The sequence below is a fragment of the Thermoascus crustaceus genome, assembly GCF_041956765.1.
Source record: "Thermoascus crustaceus strain CBS 181.67 unplaced genomic scaffold VTN00scaffold_1, whole genome shotgun sequence".
NCBI lineage: Eukaryota > Fungi > Ascomycota > Eurotiomycetes > Eurotiales > Thermoascaceae > Thermoascus > Thermoascus crustaceus.
In genome coordinates this window covers 4,794,956-4,817,671 of record NW_027192527.1, presented here as the reverse complement: position 1 = coordinate 4,817,671, position 22,716 = coordinate 4,794,956, and the positions used below count along the sequence as shown (strand labels likewise).

Genomic DNA, 22,716 nt, shown 5'->3' with positions numbered 1-22,716 from the left:
GCTGGTGCCTGTTCCAGGCAAGGGACCTTGGCACCCCCAGGTACCGCAGCCAGCCGCCACTGACAACCTACGAGCATCTACGCGCTACATAAGAGCTGCATTCGGTCGGAAGAACATTCATTGTATTATATGTGATCTGTCTGACATTCATGTTACATCCATATCGTCTCTCGCCATGCACAAGACCCCAGGTACCTGCGCCAAACACCCTGTTCAGCGGTAGAAATCGAACCTGTAGACATCGGTTTAGCATGTGCACCCACGCAAGGAACCCACGGAGAACGTACTTATCTGCCTCCTGCGCCCCCTTGACTTGGCTCGAGTATGCATCCTCCAGGTCCGACTGGATGATGTTGTAGCGGTTCTTCCGTACCGCCCGCAGACCCGCCTCCTGCATGATGGCCGCGATGACCGCTCCAGACAGAGGGTCGTTGCGCACGATCAGGGAGTCCAGGTCGACCTCGGGCGACAACGACATCTTCGACGCGATGGTCGTGAAGATCAGCCGGCGCTCTCGCCGGTCACGCAGCGAGGGGAACTCGATCTTCCGGTCCAGACGGCCGGGACGCAGCAAGGCCGGGTCCAGCGTGTCGGCTCGGTTGGTGGCCATGATGACCTTGACATTGCTGCTCTGGTCGAAGCCGTCCATCTGGTTGAGCAGCTCCAGCAGGATACGCTGCACCTCACGGTCCGCACCGGTCTGCGCATCGAAACGCTTCGTAGCGATGGCGTCGATCTCGTCGATGAAGATGATGGCGGGGGCGTTCTCCCGGGCCATTCTGAAGACGTCGCGGACCATGCGGGGACCCTCTCCCAGATACTTCTGGACGAACTCCGATCCCACGACTCGGATGAAGTTGGCCGTGGTGCTGTTGGCCACCGCCTTGACCAGCATGGTCTTGCCCGTTCCCGGAGGGCCGTAGAGCAGGACACCGCGCGGAGGGTCAATACCTGGATTCTGTCAGCACATGCACATCTCGTCCGATCTCATTATTTCTGTAGCAGATTCACCCACCGATTTGCTTGTAGAGATCGAAGTGCGTCAAGGGCAGCTCGACTGCTTCTCTAATCTCCTGCTTCTGCATGTCCAGCCCACCAACGTCTGCGTACGTAACATCGGGCTTCTCATGTGCGCCAAGCATGGCAATAGACGAGTCGGCTTCTGGGGGGAGAATGTCAACGAGAGAGTTGGAGTGACGGTGGAGGGCAACAGAGGAAGAGGGCTTCAGCTTCTCGCGGTCGAGTGTGGAGAGGATACGGACGACATAGTTCGAGCCTGTCGAGGACTGGACAATTCCGGTGCTGCAGATAGACGTTTAGCAAAAGCGCCCTTCAGCTTGTTCGTAGATTTTGGGAACATACTTCTGATCTATCGCCTCCATAAACTGCCCTATCACCAGAGGCACGCTCTGTATCCGCTTGATCTCCTCCTGTGCGCGAACAAGCTCTCTCTTCAAACTCCTGTAATTCGCAGAACCCATCAGCCCGCCTGCTCCAGACCTGTTCTAATTCTATGAATGCAAAGCCATACCTCTGCTCATCTTTGATGTATTCCTCTTGTAGGTTGATGTACCTGTTTTCGCCGCTGCGTCAGCAAACTGCATTCTGTGACATGTATCTTCGCGAGCAACAAAGCACACATACTCCAAATGCCTCTGCAACCGCTTAAGAGTGGCATATTCGTCGCCTCCATCAGTGGAGCCCTCGAGTGTGTCGATGTTCGGGATGCTGTCCACGGGAACTGGCCTCTTGTGAGGCGTGACGCTGTTGTTCGGATGATCAACGGCAGCGTCTCCCATGATGAATGTCGTATCTGTAGGGAATTCGGACAAGCTAAAAAGGAGAAGAGGGGAAGTAACGAAAGGGCCTCCTGGACCGTGGAAGAGCGGCGTTGGCGGTTGTGGGGTGAATGAGCTGGATGTCGTCGATCCGTCGGCCTGGAGCTTTTGCCAGGAGCTCCTCGCGAATAATATGGAAGCGCACCCGCGCGGGAACGGAGTGCTGTGGTCTCGGTCACGTGATTTGTCCAGATACCGGGACTCCAGCCAGATCGATCTTGCGTTCTGCCTGCATCATCGCCACGGAGGGGTGCTTGACCTAGAGACACAGCTACCTTGTAGAAACTTTTATCATCGTGTCTGTTCACTTTCTCCCTATCACCACGTTACCATTAAATTGATGCCGGAGCGGTATCAAGATCGCCGATGCAGACTCCTAGGTACCTAATTATATAAAACCTGTGTTGGGCTCCTTGATGAACGAACGATCTTTGAGTGGTCCACCTCATGTTTCAGCTGGCTGGTCCGAAAAGCTGGAAGCGGATGAGACTTGCTCCATATTATGCCCTCAATAGACTTGTGCCAAGGCCGCATACTCCGTACGACAAGATTTACTATTACGATATACTGCTCTTCACCGTAGATTGATTCCTCCCCCTCTCACATCCCCCATTGATGTGACGTACTGTTCCTACGGACACTAGTTCAGTCCAAATAACAAACACCCCCACTGGACGGGGTATCGAGTTTGTAATCGAAATGGAAATGCGTCATAAAAAGGCAAATCCTAGCAGATGAAGCAGTCAATAGACATGCGATTTACTTTGAAGAAGATACGGCTCGGTTTTGCTGTGCAGTTAACTTCGGCGACTGCCTGTTACGTTCCGATCGCTCGCTGGAAGCAATCGCAGCTCGATTTTCATCCTAAATATACGGTGTTAGCCTCGTTTCAGCATAGTCCAACTGTCACTGCGGCATGTCGACAAGTCTCGAAACGAGCAACATATCCGGACAGGGAAGCGACCGAGCTCTCCAATTTGTGACCCAGGAACGGAATGCGACAGTAATTAGACCGCAGGAGCCCATCTCGAAGCCTAACGCTTGGCGATTGGACCACACCATTCACAGTTTCCCTGGGTGAAGGGAAACTTGGGAAAGAAATTACGGCCTGAGAAGTCAAAAAAATGTTAGGCTGTGATGTGATTTCTCAAAGCTGGGACGCTCTCGAGTTTCGTCGTTTGAGGAGGGGCTCTCCGGGATATGGTCGTGCGCCAATAGTCTAGTCCGTTCGTAAGACTCCGAGTCCAGTCTGAGATAAGTCGCAGATCCCGCGTGGACCGCGCTTCATACTACTGCTCCCGTACGCATCTCAGTCACTAGCAGCTGACTGCAGACTGCGTCATTTTCACGAGAGCGATAATGCTACCGACCATAGGACAGTTCCGGTGCTGCGACGTAGTTGGGGTTCTACCATTGTAGGGATTCCATATCCTGGGCAGCGAAGTCTGCTACCGCGTTTAGACCCGACTCCACAGATTAAGGAAAGTCTGAAAAACCCAATCAGTCGCGGCGGTGGAGCATGGCAGGACGTGGCAGGTGGGACAGGGACAAAGACAGCATCCGCATCGAGGCGGACGCTTGCAAGGATTGGAAGGGATTCCGTGTCGTTGGGCGGCTCTTGTTCTGTCTCTCTTGTGACTTGCAGAGGGCAAATGGACGGAGGGAACGGACAGGGCATATAAAAGTGAAGCAGCCGCCCTCTTTGCCGCGGAATGCCTGTACTCCGTTCCTCCCTCCTTCACATTACTCCTGCTCTGACTCTCCCCATGGTCTTGGTCTCTCTCCTCGTACCCCTCCAGCTCAAGATGCCTCGTCTTGTGGGATCTGGCTGCTGTGGGCGAGGGTGGTTGGAGATGGGATACCGGCCCGGACAGACTAACCTGACTTGGCAGCATATTCAGGGTGCCAGTATCTACGGCACGTAGAACCCAGAGGGTCGACAAGACTGACGATGGAATCTCTTCTACTCGCAGCGAGAGAGACAGGATGCACTGCTCTGGCAAGAGAAACGCGTCCCCCAGGGTGTCTGGGGGGGGGCAGGCAAAAGGACGAGAGTCCGTGACAGAACATGACGAAACGGGTCCAGAACCGTTCTAACGGATCGGTGGTCATCTGGAGATAGAGCAGAGCCAGGCGCCCGCTATCCGCTCGAGCCAAGCCAGGAAAAGGCGGCACCAGAACCGGTGGACGGCGCGAGAGCGCGGCATCAGTGCTGATGAAATTGGCAGAGAGAAAATTAAATACTGACCTGCAGGACAGCAGCCGCAGGAGCTGGCAACCTGAGAGACCGACTGAGCAGCAGAAAGGGAACGACGCGCAGCGGTATGCACCCCGTACTAAGCGGCGTGCAGCGATGCCCGGATGGGGCGATGGCGCGGGCCGGCGGCCACCAACGGCAGACCTCAAGTCAAAGTCTGCTTTCTCGTTCTCCCAGACTTGAGGACGATCTGATACCTGCAGACTCCGGCTTAACCCCATTCTTACGGACAAAAGAGCGTCTGCCAACCCAGGGCTGCCTGAGTCCAGTCCCAAAGTCCAGTCCGTCTTGCCACCCAGCACAGCTGCTCTGATCTTTCCGTTTCCCTCTTGTCGGTCCCGGAATCCTCCCCTTATCCCACCCAACGCCTGACTCTCCACGCCCGTCCCATTCTTGCCCGTGCCTCCACTCCCTTCCCCCCAGAGAGGCTCTGCGGTGCATCGTCGCTGTCAAGGTACGCCCCCCCTGACGCTGTCTCTCGCGCGTCTGCTTGCTTCTCCCTTCCCATGCGCCTCGGCTTGCGTGACCCCGTGGCCACGCACTAGCCGCCATCTGTCATCCATCAGCACAGCACCGCCGCTGCTGTTCCATCGTTATTAGCCCGTCCACTGTGCCTCTGCCCTGTGCTGATGGGATAGCATCCGCTGCAGTCTCTTGGTCGTGCTCCTCCACGGTCGCTGCTTGCCTGGCCTCTCCCTCGCTGCCTGAGCGCTCGTGGTCCCGTGACCGGCCTCTCCCTCTCCTCGCGGTCGCTCCCTCTCACCGCTACTATTTTCGGAACCGGCTTCAACCTCTTCCTCCGCTCGCATTTCGGCAACCCAGTCAGCCAACCTTGTCGGTATGTACATGTCTTTCTGTTCCCCGACCCTCGCGTCCCTTGTTGTATCTGAGAGACTCGGCTTGCCCATACGACATCGCGGCGCCTGGGGAGTCGCTTTCTGTCGCGACGTGCCCCAACACATGCGCCGTCCTACCCCGACGCGTCTGGACCGTCTCCTGATGTGACCATCCACCCTGAACCTATCTGGAGAGAGACGGTTTCAACGGGGATGGCGTTGTCGCGGTTCCTCTTGATGCCTTGTTGATGGACTGCCGCGTCTGTAACAGTTGCTGATCGCTTTTGCTCCGCAGATGGGTTGGGCGAACTACACGACATGAATGCCTGGCTTGCCGACGCCTCGAATGTCCCTAACCATGACAATGGTGCCTTCAACCCTACCATCGATCCCTCCATGGCCTTCCTTCACCCCTCTCCCACCCCTCAGGACGCAAACCAGTTCCAGCGCATGTTTAATGGCGTACCGCGAAATGTATCGCCTGGCTTTCATAACCCCAACCAGGTGATCCCATCCAAGCGACCACGACCGGAAGATGGCCTCTCGATGTCGCCCAGACAGCCGCCTGGCGCAGTGCCGGCATCGCGATCGCAGACTCCTCATCAGGTTCCGTTCCCGGGCTATCAAGGACCACCCAACGGCGCTCCACAGTTCCCCCATCACCCGACTCCATATCAGCATCTTCAACAAGGAGGCTCCGCCAACGCGACGCGGTCACCGATCATGCAGGACTTTGACCAGCACGGCGTGCAGAGGATGGGAACCGCATCCCCGAGTCCGTTCTCCTCAGCTGGTCCCCATGTTGGCCCCCAAATGTCCCCAACGCAGTCGGACCATGGTAGCAGAGTAAACACGCCTCAAAACAACACCTTCATGCCGGGACAGACGTTTCCTCAGGGCATGGCGCCTCAGTTCTCACCCGCGCCGGCCATGACATCCGCCGCCGTACAGGCGCCTATGCAGGCACCGTTCAGCAACATGCCTCAAGGCTATCCAGCTCAGGCAATGGCTGCGCAGCAGCAACGTTTGTACCAGATGCAGCTCCAAAATCAAGCTCGGCAGATGCAGGCCGCTAATCCTGCCATGGCAGGACGCCCTGGTAGCAGCGGGATGAACCCCATGATGAACCCTCAGATGGCGGCGTTACGGCAGATGCAGCAAAACATGAAGCCTGGCAACCATGAAGCGTTCATGAGATCGCTTCATAAGTTTATGATGTCGCGTGGTCTGCCCTTGGATCTCAACCCCATTGTTAGCGGCAAGCCTTTGAATCTGGTACAGCTTTATGCCACCGTTTTCAAGTTGGGTGGATCGAAGAAGGTTACGGCTGCAAATATGTGGCCCGCAGTCGCCCAGCAATTGCAGTTTCCACCCATGCAGTACCCCATGGCGCCACAGGAAATTCGCGAGCATTATCACAGGAACCTCGCTGCATACGAACAGGCATTCCTGAGCTCGCAACAGAAACAGTTTATGGAGCAGATGCAGCACAACTCCCCGCAACGACAACAAAGCGATGCAAGTGGGATGCCTTTCCAGCCCTCACCTGTGAAGCCTGGCCAAGGTTTTGAGCCTCCCCAGCAATTCTCACATTCCCCTCAGCCTGGTATCCAAGTGCAAAACAATATGCAGCAAAGTGCAGCAAATGGTTTCATGACTCCTCCACAGGTGAAGGTGCAGAACAAGCAGCAGCCGCAGCACCAACATCGATCCAGTCTCTCCCGCCAGTCTCAATCGTCGGTGCCACCGCATGACCCGTCTGTGCAGTTTCCAGGCCCCTCACCTACACAACCAGGGAAACAACCTGCCCCGGTTCCTGGAAAGACGCCTGGAAATCTCGAACAACCGTCAAACGTACCCTTTAAGCAACCCATCGAAGACCCGTTCAAGCCTATGGTATTACCTGAGAGTAAACTCCATGGTCCAATTGTGGTGGATGAACTGTATCAAATCGGTGAGGATATCGCGAGGCTGAAGCCTAACGTGCCAAGTTTCTCTGAGCTTGGTGTTATCGACATCCATGCTTTGACAATGAGTATCAAGTCTGGATTACATGCTGAAATGCGTATGGCTTTGGATACTCTCACGACTATATCCTGCGAGCCAGCTATCCAGCTATCCCTTGACAACTGCGAGGACCTGGTAGAGACGCTGGTGGAATGTGCTGAAGACCAGGCTGAGTTGCTTGCGGAGAACACGGCCGAAGTCTCAGATGTCATGCTCCTCCCTTCGTATGAGGAAGTCATGCGCGGATGCCGGTTGGAAATGACATCTCTTCTCGACGTCCCCGAGTTTGGCAGCCTTGACTATGAGCTCGACCGCGCCGTTGACAGGCTTATCTGCATCACCACCATTCTAAGGAACTTCTCGTTCACGGAGTCGAACTTCACCAAACTGGGAATGCCTCCTGTTGTCAAGTTTTTCTCCACGATCATCCGGTATCTGGGAACACGGAACATGCTTCTACGGACCCACCAGAATACTCTAGACTTCATGAAGGATGCCGTGATATATCTGAGCAATATTGCTCACACGATTGAGCTGCCCGGAAAGGAGGAGGCCCTCTGCCTGCTGCACTTCCTCCTATCGTTCGCACCTTCCCCAGCGCCAACTGTTGGTCCAGAGGGCGTCATGTTTGCCTCTTATAATCCGACTATTCACAAATACACACCCGTCGCAATCGACAGCTTAGCGAAACTCCTGGCAAGGGACGAGCCAAACCGAATGTATTACCAGGCGATCTTTGCTGGTGATGGCGCCGGACCGCAGTATGAGCTGCTGACCCGCACCTTTGGGCTTGCGATTTGTCCCATTCCGGATCAGCCTCGAAAGCCCCTTGCTATAGCGGATGCACGCAAGGTGTTCCTTATGCAGGGACTTCTAGCGGCGGATATTCTCGCGGGTTTTGCTGATGGTCCGTTAGCAAGAGCCTGGCTTGAATCCGTCGATGGATTCGCGATACATCTTCTTAGACTGTCTTGTCTGCTGAGCACTGAACGTGTGCCTGCGGTCAACCAGCGTCAGTCACAGGCTGCAAGGGGACAGGCAGATGCAGATGCACATGCGTATAGCTCGATTATCAATCGAGGATTGACGATCCTCCGTCGGTTAGCTCAGAAGTCAAAGAGTGTGGATGGCGCTTCTGCCTTGCGCGTTCCGTCCGGCGTACTACCGAAGAAGGAAAGCCTTCTGGGCGCGTTGCTAACGCCGAATGTTGATCCAAGTGTGGTTCGACAGCTGATCGACTATGCGGGGCTTGGGGATTGAGAGTTGCCAGATGCAGCGACTTTGAGGACTAGCGTCGTTTCCATCCGCTGTGGAATTAGTGTCTAGAGATCACCTTGTCCTTATCCGGGTCTACTTTTTCTCTTCTCTTACTGTCTTCTTTTTCCTGAAGTATTCTTTTCTCGGCGCTGGCGAGGAGATGACTGCTGCCACATGACGTATTATACCGCTTTGTTTCACAATGTACAATGCTAAATTCCCTTTGAGCGGCCATGCATGATGTCTGTTCCGATTTCTTATCACCTCGGTTGTTGGGTTCCATCTCGTAAGATTACGGCATTTTCCCGCTTTGCTTTTGTTTTGATGTGAGCAATATATCATTGTGTGGGGCAATCGATTTGGGAAAAGGCGGGGATGGCGAAATTCGTGTGGGGTTGAAATATAACTGGGAAGTGACCTGCCAACTTAGTTACAAAAAGTAAGAAAATAAGTTGGATATGACATTGTAACAGTTTGTCCTTCCAAGCGTGAATAGAAAAGTATAAAAATCGATGATGTCATTCATCCTTAGCCAGTTTTAGTGGGGGCTTCAGAGGGTTATGAGCAGTCAGAAAGAAACCTTTGTAGTATTGTCCATCTGAGTGGCTTGTTCCTCTATTGTCCACGTAATCGAGCCTTTTGACGTCTTTTTTCCTAGCTGATGAGTGGAAACTGCGGCAGTCACTATATGTGGGGGCTCGCCTACCAGGCATGTATATATTGTAGGGCATAGGCAAAGGCATCAATAAAGACCATTGCACGATCTGCGTGAAAGGTAGGGTGGGAGGGGGGCATGTGGTCGGATAGAGTTTAAAATGGCTGACTGTGATGTTCTTTCTCTCTTTCCCAAGTCTATCTTTTGGTAATAATTGCTAGTTTCAATAGCAAAATCCCAGTTAGGTAGGTAGGTATGTACATGATATCCATCTAGGATGTCAAGCAAAAGACAAAAAACACTTAGGGTGCTTACTCTTACTTACTGCTGTCTCTAACAATTATTTATGTCTTAGTCAATTATTTATTTATTTAGGTATTCAGCGGTTTTCTGTTCCCTGGTTTTTGTGGTAGTATTAGAAAAGAATTTCAGGGTTATAAAGGCCCTTGCACTGTAGGCAAAAACTCTACAAAGTTCAAATCTCATAACTTACCGGTTTCTTACATTTAAAAAAAGTAAGGACCCATATGAAGTAATTGTAATTGAATTTTTAATTGTTCAAGTCCATGCTCGATTAAACCAAGCCATCCGTCTGTCTGTTGATCCCTATCCCAACCAGACAGACAGAGAGCAGCTATGATGATCCGTGCCATCGGAGGGATATACAGGTTTCGCGTCGCGAAAAAGAAAATGGTACATGTGACATATGTTAGAGTAGCAAGAAAAAGAAACGTAAAAAAAAAGTAGTACACAAGACCGGAAAAAGGAGAAGAACCGCCTAAAGACACCGAGAATCATAACCGGAAAAAAACACACACAATGAGTCCAGTCAGATCCAGGGAACGGGGGGATGGCAGGGTCATATCTCCTCCATTCCATTCCATTCCCTTTCCTTCCCTAGTGCGTCGTGAAATTCACTTTTTGTTTTTTGCTCTTATTTTTTGTTCCATTCATCGTTTCGGCTTTTTTCTTCGTGCTTTTTCCTTAACTCGTGTAGTAGAGGTTACAATTCCGTAATGCGGAGACGATCCTTACGGATGGCGATTCTGGCTTGTACTGGACAGTATAGAAGTGGATGGATGTACGTGGTGGTTGGTCGGTATCAAGGGAGAGGAGTGGAGAGGAACTTTTTTATTTTAAAAGTTACGGTCCAGGAGGAATTTCTGAATCTCGGGTTTCCGCCAGCCCTGTACAATAGAGGTTAGTATTGTATGCAGGTACAGATGGATTTCCGTCTTCTCCGCCAATCGTGATTGACATAGAGAAGATACTGTGGCCTCAGGCCGCACAGAACAGAGTGTCAAGAACGTACCTTGACAATTATATGTCCATTGAGTCTGTTGATCGTCACATCCGGGCTCTTCTTGCGTCCATCTCCGCTCTCAAGGCCGAGAGCCCGCGCCAAATCACTGCGGAGCGCTTCCAGATCGCCTTCTGTCTTTTGGATCTTGGTCTGCTGCTTCGTACCACCGGCCTTGGTGACCAGGTACACGGGGAGCTGGTTGGATGGGGTGCGACGGACGAAGTACGGGAGGTTGGTGAGCTGCAGAGGAGGGGCTTCCTTCTGCTGTGCCGGCTGGGCCTGCGACGATGTGGCTTCCGCGGTGTTTGGAGATTTGCGGGTGAGCTTTGCGAGGAAGGTTCGAGATTGACGAGAGGGTAGGGTTAATCTAGAGGAAGAAGGCCGGGCAGAGAATTGGAGAAGGCTTTCTACGGCGACGTTAGTAACTTTTTGATTTTTTCTTTCTTTTTACCCTTTGTCCCGGTTGAGATAAGAGGGGAAGTAGAACGGGGGAAAAAGCGTAGCTTACGCGATTGAGTGCATCTCTTCTGTGAGCCGACCACAGACGACGTACTGAAGGGCCTACTCGACTTGACGAACTGCGTCGAATTGAAGGACGGCCACACGGAAGAGAATTGCTGGCGAACGGCAGATGATATGGAGGGGTACGGGCGCAGGGAAGCCATTCTGGAGGGAGACAGGAGGTGCAAAGACAGAGGCACAGAGCACGAGATGACCAAGGTCAATGATCTAGGGCCGTGCCAGGTGGAGCGGAGGAGGGGATGGCCGGGCAGTGATTTTATCACAGCTTGCGGTGCTCAGTGCTCTCAGCTATCTCGGCTCTCACATCGGAGTTTTGACGCTCCTGCGGCGCGCCCGCCCGCCTAGCGCGCTTCCGGTCTAGCGTGGCGCCCAGCCCTCCCACTCACATTTTCGCCCGCCAAAACCACAAGTCGCACATTCAACGGACATCCCGACGCTCAACTTCCCCTCGTCTTCCCCTCCCCATCTCCCAGTTTTCCTCGTCTCTGCAACTGCCATACTACACCATGGCAGACAACGCGCCCCCGTCCGCGGAGACCCTGCTCAAGGGCGCCGCCTCCCACCAGCCCAAGACCGCAGAGGAGATCGCAAAGGAATATGACCTGCTGCCCAAGCTGATCCCCTACCTCGACCGCCACCTCGTTTTCCCCCTTCTCGAATTCATCTCGGGCCACGATGACGAGAACCACAGCATCACCCGCGCGAAATACGAGCTTCTCAAGCACACCAACATGACCGACTATGTCGCGAACCTGTGGCAAGAGATCAACAACTCCGACACCATACCTGAAGAGTTTGTGAAGAAGAGGGAGGAGGTTCTGGCCAAGCTGCAGCAGTACCAGGAGGAGAGCGCCAAGATTACCGAGCTTCTGCAGGACGAGAGCGTAGTTACCAACCTGCGGAGCGACAAGGTCGCCAACTTGAAGTTCCTGGAGGAGCAGCATGGCGTCACCATCGACATGGTCAACATCCTGTACGAGTACGGCCGGTTCCAGTACAGCTGCGGCAGCTACGGCAACGCTGCTGAGCTGCTCTACCAGTTCCGTGTCCTGTCCACCGATAACGACAAGGTCGCATCCGCCACGTGGGGTAAGTTGGCGTCCGAGATCCTGACCACCAGCTGGGAGGCTGCTATGGAGGAAGTCCACAAGGTGAAGGATTCCATCGAGACGCGGCTATTCAACAACCCTCTGGGCCAGCTGCAGCACCGGACCTGGCTGATCCACTGGTCGCTCTTCCCCTTCTTCAACCACGACCCCGCCCGCGACGTCCTGACCGACCTCTTCTTCTCCCCGGCCTACATCAACACCATCCAGACCAGCTGCCCCTGGATCCTGCGATACCTCGCCGCGGCCGTCATCACCAACCGCAGCCGGGCCCACAAGAACACCAGCCTGTACCAGAAGCAGCTGAAGGATTTGATCCGGGTTGTGCGCCAGGAGGGCTACGAGTACTCGGATCCGATCACCGATTTCATCAAGGCCCTGTACGTGGACTTTGACTTCGAGGAGGCCCAGAAGAAGCTGGGTGAGGCGGAGGAAGTGCTGCGCAGCGACTTCTTCCTGGTCTCGGCTGCCGATGCTTTCGTCGAGTCCGCGAGACATCTCATCTCGGAGAGCTACTGCAAGATCCACCAGCGGATCGACATCAAGTATGTGCATGATCATTACTTTTCCCGTTTGTGGGAGAGGAAGACTAACAAGGCTTTAGGGATCTCTCTACCCGTCTCGGTCTGAACCAGGATGAGGGTGAGAAGTGGATCGTCAACCTCATCAGAGACACCCGAGTCGACGCCAAGATCGACTACAAGGAGGGCACCGTGCTCATGAACCACCCTCCGCAGTCGGTGTACCAGCAGGTCATCGAGAAGACGAAGGGAGCCTTCTTCAGGACGCAAGTATTGAGGTTAGTAGTTCCTTCTCCGCATTTTTCCAACACGATACTAACTCTGATTACAGCGCTGCTGTTGCAAAATAAATATGACACGTGACAGAGTCGTTATTTTCGGTTCTGTTCTTTTTAATGTCAACCATGAATTGCGGGCTTCTTGAGTGATGGGACCAGTAGTGTGGCATAGGGCTGGCGTTCAGGCGGTCCACCTTCTTTTGTTCTTTTTCAGTTTCGACATTTTGTTTTCGTGCTGTTCTCGAGGTTGTATATCCTGAAAGACCTTGAGAGGCGGGTTGATAGAATGAGGAAGATTATAAAAAAGTCAAAATCTACTCGAATGAGCCGGGTGTCGTGTGGCCCTCTTAGTCACGCGAAATTTTTCATGTGATCTATGCTGTTACGGATAGTCCATAGAGACGAGTGAAGAAGACGAATTTTCTGTTTGGATTAGTATGTCAGTCTAGGGCTCATTTCTCCACCGCACGTGGGGGTGGAGTGCCGGGTGTTCTCCACGTATGTTTGTTGCCACAATGGCATTGTCCTGTGGACTGTTATATCATTTTTCCATTGACCTCTGGGAATGGTATGCGGTGTATGATTGGGTACGGTGGTACATTAGGTGCATATGCGACGGTCAATAATAGATAGACGACACGTTTAACCAATAGGCATGAATTCAACGGGCGTCTGCAGCTATTTGAACATACCTTTTTTTTTCTTTTTTACAGCACATACATACATAGGCACCCAGTGCACCCAGTAAGACATCAGCTCGGCTAATATACAGTAGAGAACCATATCTTTCGTCACCCATGCCTCCTGTTCAGGTGGCTTGGCAGATTGCCGTTCTAAAACCATGTGATTTTGAAGCTATCCGAAAGTAATTAAACATTCATAGGTCACAGACCCTAGAAAAAGCCAGCTGAGAACAAAATATAAGAAAAGCGGCAAGGTAAATTGCTTGGACAGGGGGTATAGGGTAACGAAAGATATGGTTCAGTAGTGTATACGATGTTTTTTTTTTCCCCAAGGTGTCGTACTAGCGGAGCAGGCTATGTTAAGACTACGTCTGTTATACTACATGCCAGTTTTCTGAGTAGTGGAACCTGGAAGAGAAAAGAACGCGGCAAGTTTATCCTTTTAGCATAGCACAGCAAGTGATAAGCGATGCATGTTGAATGATATGTCCGTCCGCGTAGCTAGGGCTGGGCTTGACAAAGTCCTATACAACATCAACCTGTGATGTTACTGCCTACCTAATGTATTACTGAGTCCTTGAGAACTTTATTGTTCGTTCAGTTGTATGGGAGCGAAGACTGTCCCTTCTCAATCTGTCTAAGTATCTATCATACGTATTGCTCTATAATCGTGTATGGACAGTCTTGATAGGTGAAGTTGGATTGGATGGAAGGTCTGACTTATTGCTAAAATAGGAAGGTAGAAGTCAAGGCCTGGCATGTGTACCTAATGTTCTCTAAATGTTCAATTCTTATCAATTAGAGATATATATCGGACATGTATGTACCTGGATCATTCTTGTATCATCTAAATATTCTATTCTATCATCATCCATGATACAGATCGCACCGCTGGAGTCCACTATCGGCCCCTTGATATCGACTTCACAGTACAGTGCCGGACGTCCGGCCAACAGCACGAATACCCTCTGCATATTGAAAAATCTTGCATGGGTCCTGGATGATGATGATGATGTAATGTACATACATGACTGAGAGTGGAGGATCTTTCACCCGTACCAAGTGAGAGAAAGAAAAAAATGGAGTTCCTGACTGCATGTTGTATTGTTAGTAAGGTGTTTCTACATGATCTAGTTAAGTATAGGTATGGTGTGAGACTGTTGTTGTCCTCGGGGATTTTTGGACGGGAAGCATTCAAGCAGGGAATGAGGGGGAAAGAGTTCCTTGGATTAAAACATTTACCCCGAAAAACCTATAGAGAAGACTAGTTAGGATGTATAGTGCAGAAACAGACAGCATGAGCCATTCTGGAACAAAGAACGGAGAGATGAAAAAGAACAAAAGATTCAGGAATTGCAAAAGTGAAGTCTTTTGCAGCCACCATGGACGTTGACTCGGCTTTCTTTTCACCCTGATCCTTTTAATCATGAATGAGAAGAGAATAATCGAAATCAACTCAAAAGGAAACGTCGTTGGCCACCAATTCCATACATATTTTCTCCGGAGGAGAGAGTAAATGATATTTTGAGAGTCGCAGCCGTTCAGACAGATCATCTGGACACTGATTCCAATGACTGCGCATATCGCATACAGAACAACAATACCAGACAAGCTTGATTTATGCTAGTAGTCGTAATCTGGTTCGTCTATGACTCCATCAGGTGGTATGGAGCCTACTGATTGTGCAATCTGCAGAGTCTGAGTTTGGATCGGAGTGCAGCTACGCCGTTGGCTGATGTCATTTGTTGATGGTTGTTCTAGGGGATATTTCTTCTTTATTTCTGTTTTTGGGAAAGACTAATTGGTTTTTATCCTGAGGGAACATCACTCAATAAAATCAGGGCTTTTCTGCTTCACCTGGATATAAGTACTCAATCACGGTTATCAAAGGCGCGGTTAGAAGAACGACAGGCACAACTTGTCAGAAAGCCCAGTTACTGTCTCCACCATCCTCCTCATCAAGAGTTGACAACAGCCTCGCAACACCCCAGACAAAACTGAGAATAAGCCACCATACCTAGTTACAGTCGGCATAATAATTTAAAGATAATCTTGTGAGATAGACTCGTTAGTTAGGGGGAAAGTGGCCCCATACTTCAACGAACATAGACGACCAAGTATCCAAAAGAACACGCATCGCAAGGAAAACTGCGAGCGCAGGACGATAGCACAATGTGCGCCTTAAAACTCCGCGGTGAGGCCTGCACATTACACCAATCATAAAGCTTACGTAAGAGATGTCGTGCTCTTTCGCTGATGGCTTTCCTTATCCTTCCAACAAACGAGACCGAAAGAGATTTGGAAAGCTTGACTGTGCGGGAGACAAATCCTAGACCAAGTAGAAGCACTGAAATATCATGGATAACCTTGCTTCATAGGATGAAAGAGTTGGTCTAAAGTAGCATATAGCATAATCGCACCGGGTTGGCATCGATGGGTCTGAAAACCAAGTGTAGTTACCAGTAGGGATAATCGCGACGAGGAGGATGATGACAAGAGACAGCATCGATGATAGCCTTCATAGATGCTCTCCGGGGCGATTGTAAAGATAATTTCGAAGCAGGGTCAGACAAGAGAGATGAGTAAGACTGGAGAACCATGCCAGGTATACCAGGACTTGCCAATGATAACAGGAAAGGCCACATTGGGGTTGAGCGTATCCGCTAATCAGGATCGAAATCCCGGTGATTATTTGCATGTCGCCTGGCTCCGACATATGGTGTGACCCAAGGTATAAAACGAATAAAACAACCGGCAGTTACGGTAAGGTACCTACCTGTCGAGCTTTTGCCAGGGTATTGTCGGGTGTCGTTAGGTCGGGCTTGATTGTTTGATTGTTTGATCGTTGATAGTGGATGAAAAGAAATGATTATTTTACAATATTTATGGTTTGCCTTCGAATTTTGTACTGTAACTAATCCATTGAATATACTGTCTAGTAGTTGATAAAATCAATCTTGAAAAGAACAATACAAGAAAGCCTGAAAAATGTAAGCAGCCCGAAGAAAAAGAGATAAATAAAGTAAATGGAGCTACTGAACAGAATTATCAAGAGAAATATATCTATAATGTAGATAGGTTAAAAAAAGAAAATCTAACTTCAGGACAGGACCTGATATACAACTTGCCTTCCAACTAGATCCATGTTCAATTACGCCAGGCTGCGTATATGTAACTGGATGGTCTAGTCTGTCACACAAACCCACGGAAGTCTCTTTCTGACCGTTCCAATCAACCAAGGATAGTGTGAACTGGAAAAGGTTCAAAAAGGGCCCACCCAACCTATGTCAGGACGACACGACAATAAACGTCAAATTCCTTTCCAGATCGATACCTCCGCGGCTGAGAAATAACCGCCTCCACAAACGAAAAAGCCAAAAGAATAACAATTTCTGGAGCATTATTTTGCCAGAGGATGGAGAACCATTGTCTCCCGAGATGAGGTTCAGCATTGGAGTTGAAGGAGACGAGCGAAGAGTAGGGACCCTAGGAGGATTCGCAACCCTCAAAATAGGGGATATCGTCCACAAGGGGTTTCTCACGACCTACAGTGCCGTTAGACCATCACCAAGCCAACAGACGAGAGCTCGTGTGCACTACCTGGCTGCCAAGGACGCCTTAGACACGAAGAAGAGATTCGAGAAGCGTGTCAAGGAACTGGATCAGGAGATGGACGGACTCAGAAGTGAACGGCGTAACCGGGAGATCGCACAGATGGAACCCCTACGGCATTTTGACGAGGATGTCAAATGCATCCAGAAAATGATAAATTCGTACCGGAAGAAACTGGGCAAAGTTGGGGATATGCCGATAGAACCGGGCGAGGTCCCCCCCTCCTCGGAAGGGAGTTTGCGATCGGTCGATGGAAAACATATCCTCGACTGGGCGTTTCTCGTGCTTTCTCCTGGTCTGCAGCGAGACCAGTTCTTCGCACCAAATATCTTACCTCGATTCGCTCACGGGGGATAAAACGCAATCCTATACCGGCAAAGGCATCCCTGCGCTGGCATTTGCACAGATCAGCCCCGGGGCATGGTATTTGAAGTGCGGTCGCACCACCGAGGTCACAGCGGGCGTATGCAACAGCGTCAAAGCGTATTGTCGCTGGAATGTCGATGATGCCGGTCACAAAGGTTTTACAGAGGAGTTTGTCATCCTGGGCAAAACGAACCTGGGGTTTTCGGTGCCGATCAATGGCCATGGCCCACATTGGCAGCAAACGAGCTTCTGCGCCTCCGGTGATGAGGGGTCGTTGGTCATCAACAGGCGCAGAAGGGTCTGTGTTCTACTCCACGGAGAAGTTGTGAGTTGGTGCGGGCCGGGGGGTTGGCTTACCGGGGGTATTTGTATCGGGATGGGGCTGGTTTCTTGTATGAGCAAGGTCATAGAATCCATCGAGGAGAAGACTACGCGGTGGGATGAGTCTGGGGATCAGATTGCTGGTCCTGCTGAGCTTGAGCTGCCTAGTTGGGAGCCCACGGAAGAAGCAAAGTCGGGATCTCTATGGGATCTCTATAACAGTGTGCGAGAACAAAAAGAAAGATTTGGGGAGAGAGCAAGATAGCAAGTATGACATGTTCTTCTGCAGCAGATTAGCCGTTGCATTGGGTACAGCAAGTCTAGTAATCTGAATGTATGGACCGAAAAAAGAAGTCACTGGCATATATTATCATTTTCAATCATCGATTTCATCGAGGATCTGGTAGAAAGCCATGTTGAGGTCGAAGGCCAAAGGCGGACCCGGATAACCCGTTCTCTGACCACGCTCGTCCCACATGTCCTGCAGTCGAACCAGACCTTTCTTCACTAAATCCGGACTTGGATAACCGCTCAACGGAACATACAATGCATTCCACAGCCGCTGGAATTCCTCCCGATATGTATTCTCCAGGTCCGGACGTGGATCGCCCCATCTCTGTGTGTATTTATCCCAGTCCTCCAGCACTCGAACCCGGTATACATCCTCCAGGAGGAGTTTCGATCTCTGCAGACAGATATATGCCTGCGCTATCTCTTCCCTGCACCGAAGCCCATAAAGGTCATAGTCGCTCACGATAGTCTTGATTTGGCGGTCGATGATACTGATCCTGCCATTTAGGCTCCCTGCGAAGAACCGGTCCAGATTGAAGATGTTCCAGCGGTGGCAGTTCTTGCAGTTTTCAGTGGTGGGGTCCATATCCGAGATATCGTGCGGTATGGGGCAGTCCGGAGTGGGGCCCTGGTGTCCGCAAACGAAGGTGATCATGTTTAGTCTTGTCGTTGGTGGTGGCATTGCTGTGTTCTCTTGAAGGCTTGCTTCCCTTTGCCGCTGTCTATGTGGGTATGTATTTCTTTTTTACCCTTGCTCATAGGTCAGACTTTCTGGTGTGTTAGGTTTCCAAGTTTAAGGACTCACAAGTTGCGGGGTCTTGACTTTGGTACTCTTGAGTAGGAAAGCGGAACGCTTCTTGCAGTCTTATCAAGTCAATGTAGGCATATATGCTGTATTGGGGATTGATTAACTGATTGACTCAATGGTCTTCTTGAGAACTTTCGGTGTTGAATAATAAACAGGAGGTAGAGAGAGGAATTCCTACCGCTTGAAGCTCTGTCTACGTTGTCTTAGTGCTACGGGTTAGATCTTACTATACCATATACAGCGCATCTCGTCTTGTTTGATAGGTTAGGTACCTACCTTGGTATTTTGAACTCAATTAAGAGAAAATCATAGCACTAAACCTAAACTGTGAGGTTTTGCTAAGACAACTACCTAAATATACCTAAGATACTCTGGGTTACTTAAATAGCAGAACGGGACTAGTCACCTGTAGAAGTCTATTGTCAACTGCACTTCAGTAGACCTGCCCCCGAGAATGTTGGATCTAGTAGACCCGATAAGGGGAGATCAGACCTCAATTAGGTCAGGGCTCAGGCTGCTAGGTATACTAATTTTAGTTCCCCAGCTAATGCTAACGGTATCTAGTACTAAAAGCTCGAGCCCGATCTAGATCAGCTCCAGCCTCCAGATCTAGATCGGATCGATCGGTCTGTGCGGTCGATCGCTCCACACCGCCATTTATCATTATCATTATGATTATCTCATCGTTTATATCATCTATTCAGTCGCATAGACAATCAAGTAGTACCTACTCCATACTTGTACAGGTACATTAGGTACATACCTCTATACTGAATAGAAAACCGATCCCGTCCGAGTCCAATCCTTGCCCGCGGATCTTAAACTAGAAAATTACTTTCTAGGTGCATCTTAGTCACCCAGTGGCCTGCCTCCAAAATGATGACGTTGTCCACGCAGCCGGGTCGGGAAGTGATCGACCGGAGTGAGATCAGGGACCCGAGCCGGGTCTGTGATGGCCGGTTTGGGGCAGGAATGTGATGAATGCGGGGAGAGGTGCGGACGTTGGGAATATATATAACGGAGGATTGTACATCCTGTCTTCTGCTGACGTCTAGTGGTCTTACCCCGTTCTGACTTTTGCTTCAGTTCGTTTCTCAGAAGATACCTAATACAACATTCAATCTGATCTGTTACCTGATAATCACTCATCAACGAGACCTAGCCGCAACAATGCCCGAGGAAACCAACAACACCAGCTCCTCCTCCAGCAAGGACCAGCAGCAGGAGGATTACCTTGACAAGGGTACGTCTTGCTCACAAACCCTTTCCCCGCCATTCCTTCCTCCATCACCAGCATCCTTCCTTCATACCTTTATACTGACAACACGTATGATGAACCAGGCCTCGACGCCTTCGAGAAAAAATACTGCCAGGGCAAAATCGACCCGCAACAGTCGCGCGGCATCAACGAGAAGATCACCGACACCGCGCGGGAGACGTTTGAGAAGATGACGGGGTATGTAGCAGCCCCTCCCCCCGCCTCTTTCCCTGACAGATGACAACTCTTTGGGTAACATCGTATATGGAGGTCGATGCTGATGTGTTCTCCTGGATTGTAGGAAGAAAGTTCCTGAGAAGTTCTCGAATTGAGCAAGGCAAGCGAGCTAGCATGGAGACGAGCTCGTTCAAAGGGAATGGTATCAATCATAACCTCAGGCTATGTGTGCTATATGATACATTGAATCCTTTTTTTTTTCGTTAGGAGTCAGAAGGGACAGTAATAGATAGCATACCTGAAGAATATGAAGAAAGACATCGAAAGATCTAGATTCAAATCCGACATGGACTGAGATAAATCGATGAGTTAAATTGAGTTTATGTCATAGTTTAACACAGTCCATTGCTGTAGTTCGTCCCCTTGCTATATCCCATCGGATCCGCGGGGCAGGGGGGTTCCGGCCGATTTCGACCGCCGGAAACGGGAACGGCAAACGATTCGGTCAGGTATGTTGAGTTGCCGGTTTTAAGTAGGAGAGCAAGCTGTCTTGACCATACGTATCAGGTAATTCTTAATTAGCAACCAAAAAATTTTTACCCACAAAGAAACACGGTTCGAAGAGCCCCGGGCTTCGGACCGTTGGAATTCATGATATTTACAGTAGGCGGCGGGGTCGTCGTGATATAGTAGAACACGCCAATCATATGACGTAATTGCTATCTTTTCTACTGCATAGTAGCTCATATGTAGGTAGTTCATTTCCCTTTCCCAAATCGTCAAGACATAAACATAAACATGAACATGAACATTTTCCTCATGTCAAGAATAACATTAACAAATTATACACTTAAGCAACAGAGTAAAGTGAAGAATGGCACCAACATTTGTCATGACATGAACACATAACACACATTCATCAATCATACACGTCGCGATTAACCTGCCACGACATGACCATCATCCAGACGAAGAAGACGTTGTTGACCACTTCGAACGCGAAGGCTGCTTTCCAGCAGTTGCCTAGATACACAAAGTTGACGTTAGCTATCGAGCCTATATGTGCAGAGCAGTCTGCTCTCGCAGGTGATCTAACTTACAGATATTAATCTGCGTCAACCACGACAACGTATCGACGCTGTTCCCCTTAAACTCCTGGTTCACGACGTAGTTCTGGCAGTTGGAGTTGACGTCGGCCACGCCGCCGAACATCTGCAGCGCCGTCTCGATAAGTCCCGTCAGCCAGAGCACCCAGAGGATGAAGCTGCCGACCATGATGATGGGCGGGAGGAGGAAACGCTGCGCGGCGAGGATGAGGACCGTGAGGACGAAGACGAGGCCCAGGGCTCCCGTGGTGACCATGTAGGGGAAGATCCTGGTTTGCGATCTGACAGTTAGCTCCATGGACGTGACGCTGACTTTGATTCATCAAGGTATAAGGTCGATAGGAGGATGTTGATACAACATACCATGGCGTCCCCAGCTCCAATTGCCCCTGCACCGTCATGAGCCACGAGAAGATTCCGAGACATGTCGCGGACCCAACGAGCACGACCAGGATCCATATGTTCAGCTGCAGTTCCGGCCAGTAGTACCTTCGTCCGACTGCCATCTTTCTTGTTTGCCTAGGTTAGGTACCTAGGTATGTATGTACCGAATGTATATCGAGATCTTCAGAGCGGCGCGGCTGACGATGCAACGGTTGTCTGGTCGACGAGAACCCGGTCGAAGTGGTCGTCGTAAGGACAGTCAAGTTTACCAACACATCGATTCAATTCAATTCGATTCAATCGGTGGTAGTGATGGCGGTCCGTAGGGATTGGAACCGAACGGATTGTTCGCTTCAGACGGGCAGGACAGCCAAGTCTTGAAATCACTTCAGAATTCAAATAAGAGCCGAGCTCGAGCTTTCAACAACTATCTGCTCCGATCATCGATCAACGGCAACTGAGACCCGGCTCGTCTCGTCTCGTCTGTCGTCAAACGCAGGGGTTGTTGATAGACCTCGGGCCGCACTGCAGCTGGTGCTGTTGTGATATGTAGGCTAGATACCTGGGTTAATATGAAGGCAGCTCTTCGAATGCCAATATGATCCGGACACGACAGCGACAGCGTGCGCACAAGGCGCTGCTGGTCGGGTCGCAGCGTGGAAAAGTCCGCGGCGGACTGACGGATTGGAGTCGACCACGATGATTGCTCTAAGTCGAATTGAGTTGTTTCGCGAGAAGTTGCTGCGCCGTAGCCTTTTACATAAGCTGCAGACAGCTAACGAAGCTAGCTGCAATTAACGGATAAATGGGACAGAACAAACAATACAGCAGTTGATGATGGAGAATCTCGACGGTAGAATAATGACGGTTGGAGGATGAGAAAGAGGAATGGTTCCAGAAGATCTGCACAGAACAACTAGAGGGGATAGATAGTACGGAAATAGAAGCTTTGTTTTTTTTTTCTTTGACGCCGATGAACAGCAGTTCGCAGGAGGGATACGCTCGGGCGCGGTTCTTAGAAAAAGGTGGCTGGGGATGGGGAAAAAAGGCGGTGGCAGGACATGATCGTTTCAAAGTTCTCCACGCCTTGCATCGAGCCCCTCCAGAGGTCACTGGAGAGGTTTAATGTG

General features: G+C 50.7%; 10 protein-coding genes across 10 annotated transcripts; 4 read left to right on the top strand and 6 right to left on the bottom strand.

Annotated features, from left to right (window-relative positions):
* Positions 1 to 213: 213 nt before the first annotated feature.
* On the bottom strand, positions 214 to 1,799 carry VTN00DRAFT_1740 (uncharacterized protein; the record flags this gene model as incomplete). Its single annotated transcript, XM_069427881.1, has 6 exons — positions 214 to 232; positions 288 to 951; positions 1,016 to 1,302; positions 1,363 to 1,461; positions 1,532 to 1,573; positions 1,645 to 1,799. The coding sequence occupies 6 exons, from the start codon at positions 1,797 to 1,799 to the stop codon at positions 214 to 216; spliced, it is 1,266 nt and encodes a 421-aa protein (XP_069292442.1).
* Positions 1,800 to 4,691: 2,892 nt separating this feature from the next.
* Positions 4,692 to 5,003, bottom strand: VTN00DRAFT_1739 (uncharacterized protein; the record flags this gene model as incomplete). Its single annotated transcript, XM_069427879.1, has 1 exon — positions 4,692 to 5,003. One exon carries the CDS (start codon positions 5,001 to 5,003, stop codon positions 4,692 to 4,694), a length of 312 nt encoding a protein of 103 aa, XP_069292441.1.
* A 246-nt stretch (positions 5,004 to 5,249) lies between these two features.
* On the top strand, positions 5,250 to 8,198 carry VTN00DRAFT_1738 (uncharacterized protein; the record flags this gene model as incomplete). Its single annotated transcript, XM_069427878.1, has 1 exon — positions 5,250 to 8,198. The coding sequence occupies one exon, from the start codon at positions 5,250 to 5,252 to the stop codon at positions 8,196 to 8,198; it is 2,949 nt and encodes a 982-aa protein (XP_069292440.1).
* A 55-nt stretch (positions 8,199 to 8,253) lies between these two features.
* VTN00DRAFT_1737 (uncharacterized protein) lies at positions 8,254 to 8,478 on the bottom strand (the record flags this gene model as incomplete). Its single annotated transcript, XM_069427877.1, has 1 exon — positions 8,254 to 8,478. One exon carries the CDS (start codon positions 8,476 to 8,478, stop codon positions 8,254 to 8,256), a length of 225 nt encoding a protein of 74 aa, XP_069292439.1.
* Positions 8,479 to 9,986: 1,508 nt separating this feature from the next.
* VTN00DRAFT_1736 (mitochondrial 54S ribosomal protein mL49) lies at positions 9,987 to 10,818 on the bottom strand (the record flags this gene model as incomplete). The annotated part of the gene is made up of 3 exons (XM_069427876.1): positions 9,987 to 10,037; positions 10,163 to 10,560; positions 10,662 to 10,818. The coding sequence occupies 3 exons, from the start codon at positions 10,816 to 10,818 to the stop codon at positions 9,987 to 9,989; spliced, it is 606 nt and encodes a 201-aa protein (XP_069292438.1).
* Positions 10,819 to 11,181: 363 nt separating this feature from the next.
* Positions 11,182 to 12,652, top strand: VTN00DRAFT_1735 (uncharacterized protein; the record flags this gene model as incomplete). The annotated part of the gene is made up of 3 exons (XM_069427875.1): positions 11,182 to 12,326; positions 12,386 to 12,580; positions 12,634 to 12,652. 3 exons carry the CDS (start codon positions 11,182 to 11,184, stop codon positions 12,650 to 12,652), a joined length of 1,359 nt encoding a protein of 452 aa, XP_069292437.1.
* A 4,049-nt stretch (positions 12,653 to 16,701) lies between these two features.
* On the top strand, positions 16,702 to 17,827 carry VTN00DRAFT_1734 (uncharacterized protein; the record flags this gene model as incomplete). The annotated part of the gene is made up of 2 exons (XM_069427874.1): positions 16,702 to 17,170; positions 17,256 to 17,827. 2 exons carry the CDS (start codon positions 16,702 to 16,704, stop codon positions 17,825 to 17,827), a joined length of 1,041 nt encoding a protein of 346 aa, XP_069292436.1.
* Positions 17,828 to 17,938: 111 nt separating this feature from the next.
* Positions 17,939 to 18,535, bottom strand: VTN00DRAFT_1733 (uncharacterized protein; the record flags this gene model as incomplete). Its single annotated transcript, XM_069427873.1, has 1 exon — positions 17,939 to 18,535. The coding sequence occupies one exon, from the start codon at positions 18,533 to 18,535 to the stop codon at positions 17,939 to 17,941; it is 597 nt and encodes a 198-aa protein (XP_069292435.1).
* Positions 18,536 to 19,537: 1,002 nt separating this feature from the next.
* Positions 19,538 to 20,363, top strand: VTN00DRAFT_1732 (uncharacterized protein; the record flags this gene model as incomplete). Its single annotated transcript, XM_069427872.1, has 4 exons — positions 19,538 to 19,606; positions 19,748 to 19,904; positions 20,003 to 20,117; positions 20,225 to 20,363. 4 exons carry the CDS (start codon positions 19,538 to 19,540, stop codon positions 20,361 to 20,363), a joined length of 480 nt encoding a protein of 159 aa, XP_069292434.1.
* Positions 20,364 to 21,015: 652 nt separating this feature from the next.
* On the bottom strand, positions 21,016 to 21,708 carry VTN00DRAFT_1731 (uncharacterized protein; the record flags this gene model as incomplete). Its single annotated transcript, XM_069427871.1, has 3 exons — positions 21,016 to 21,119; positions 21,197 to 21,471; positions 21,566 to 21,708. 3 exons carry the CDS (start codon positions 21,706 to 21,708, stop codon positions 21,016 to 21,018), a joined length of 522 nt encoding a protein of 173 aa, XP_069292433.1.
* Positions 21,709 to 22,716: the final 1,008 nt, after the last annotated feature.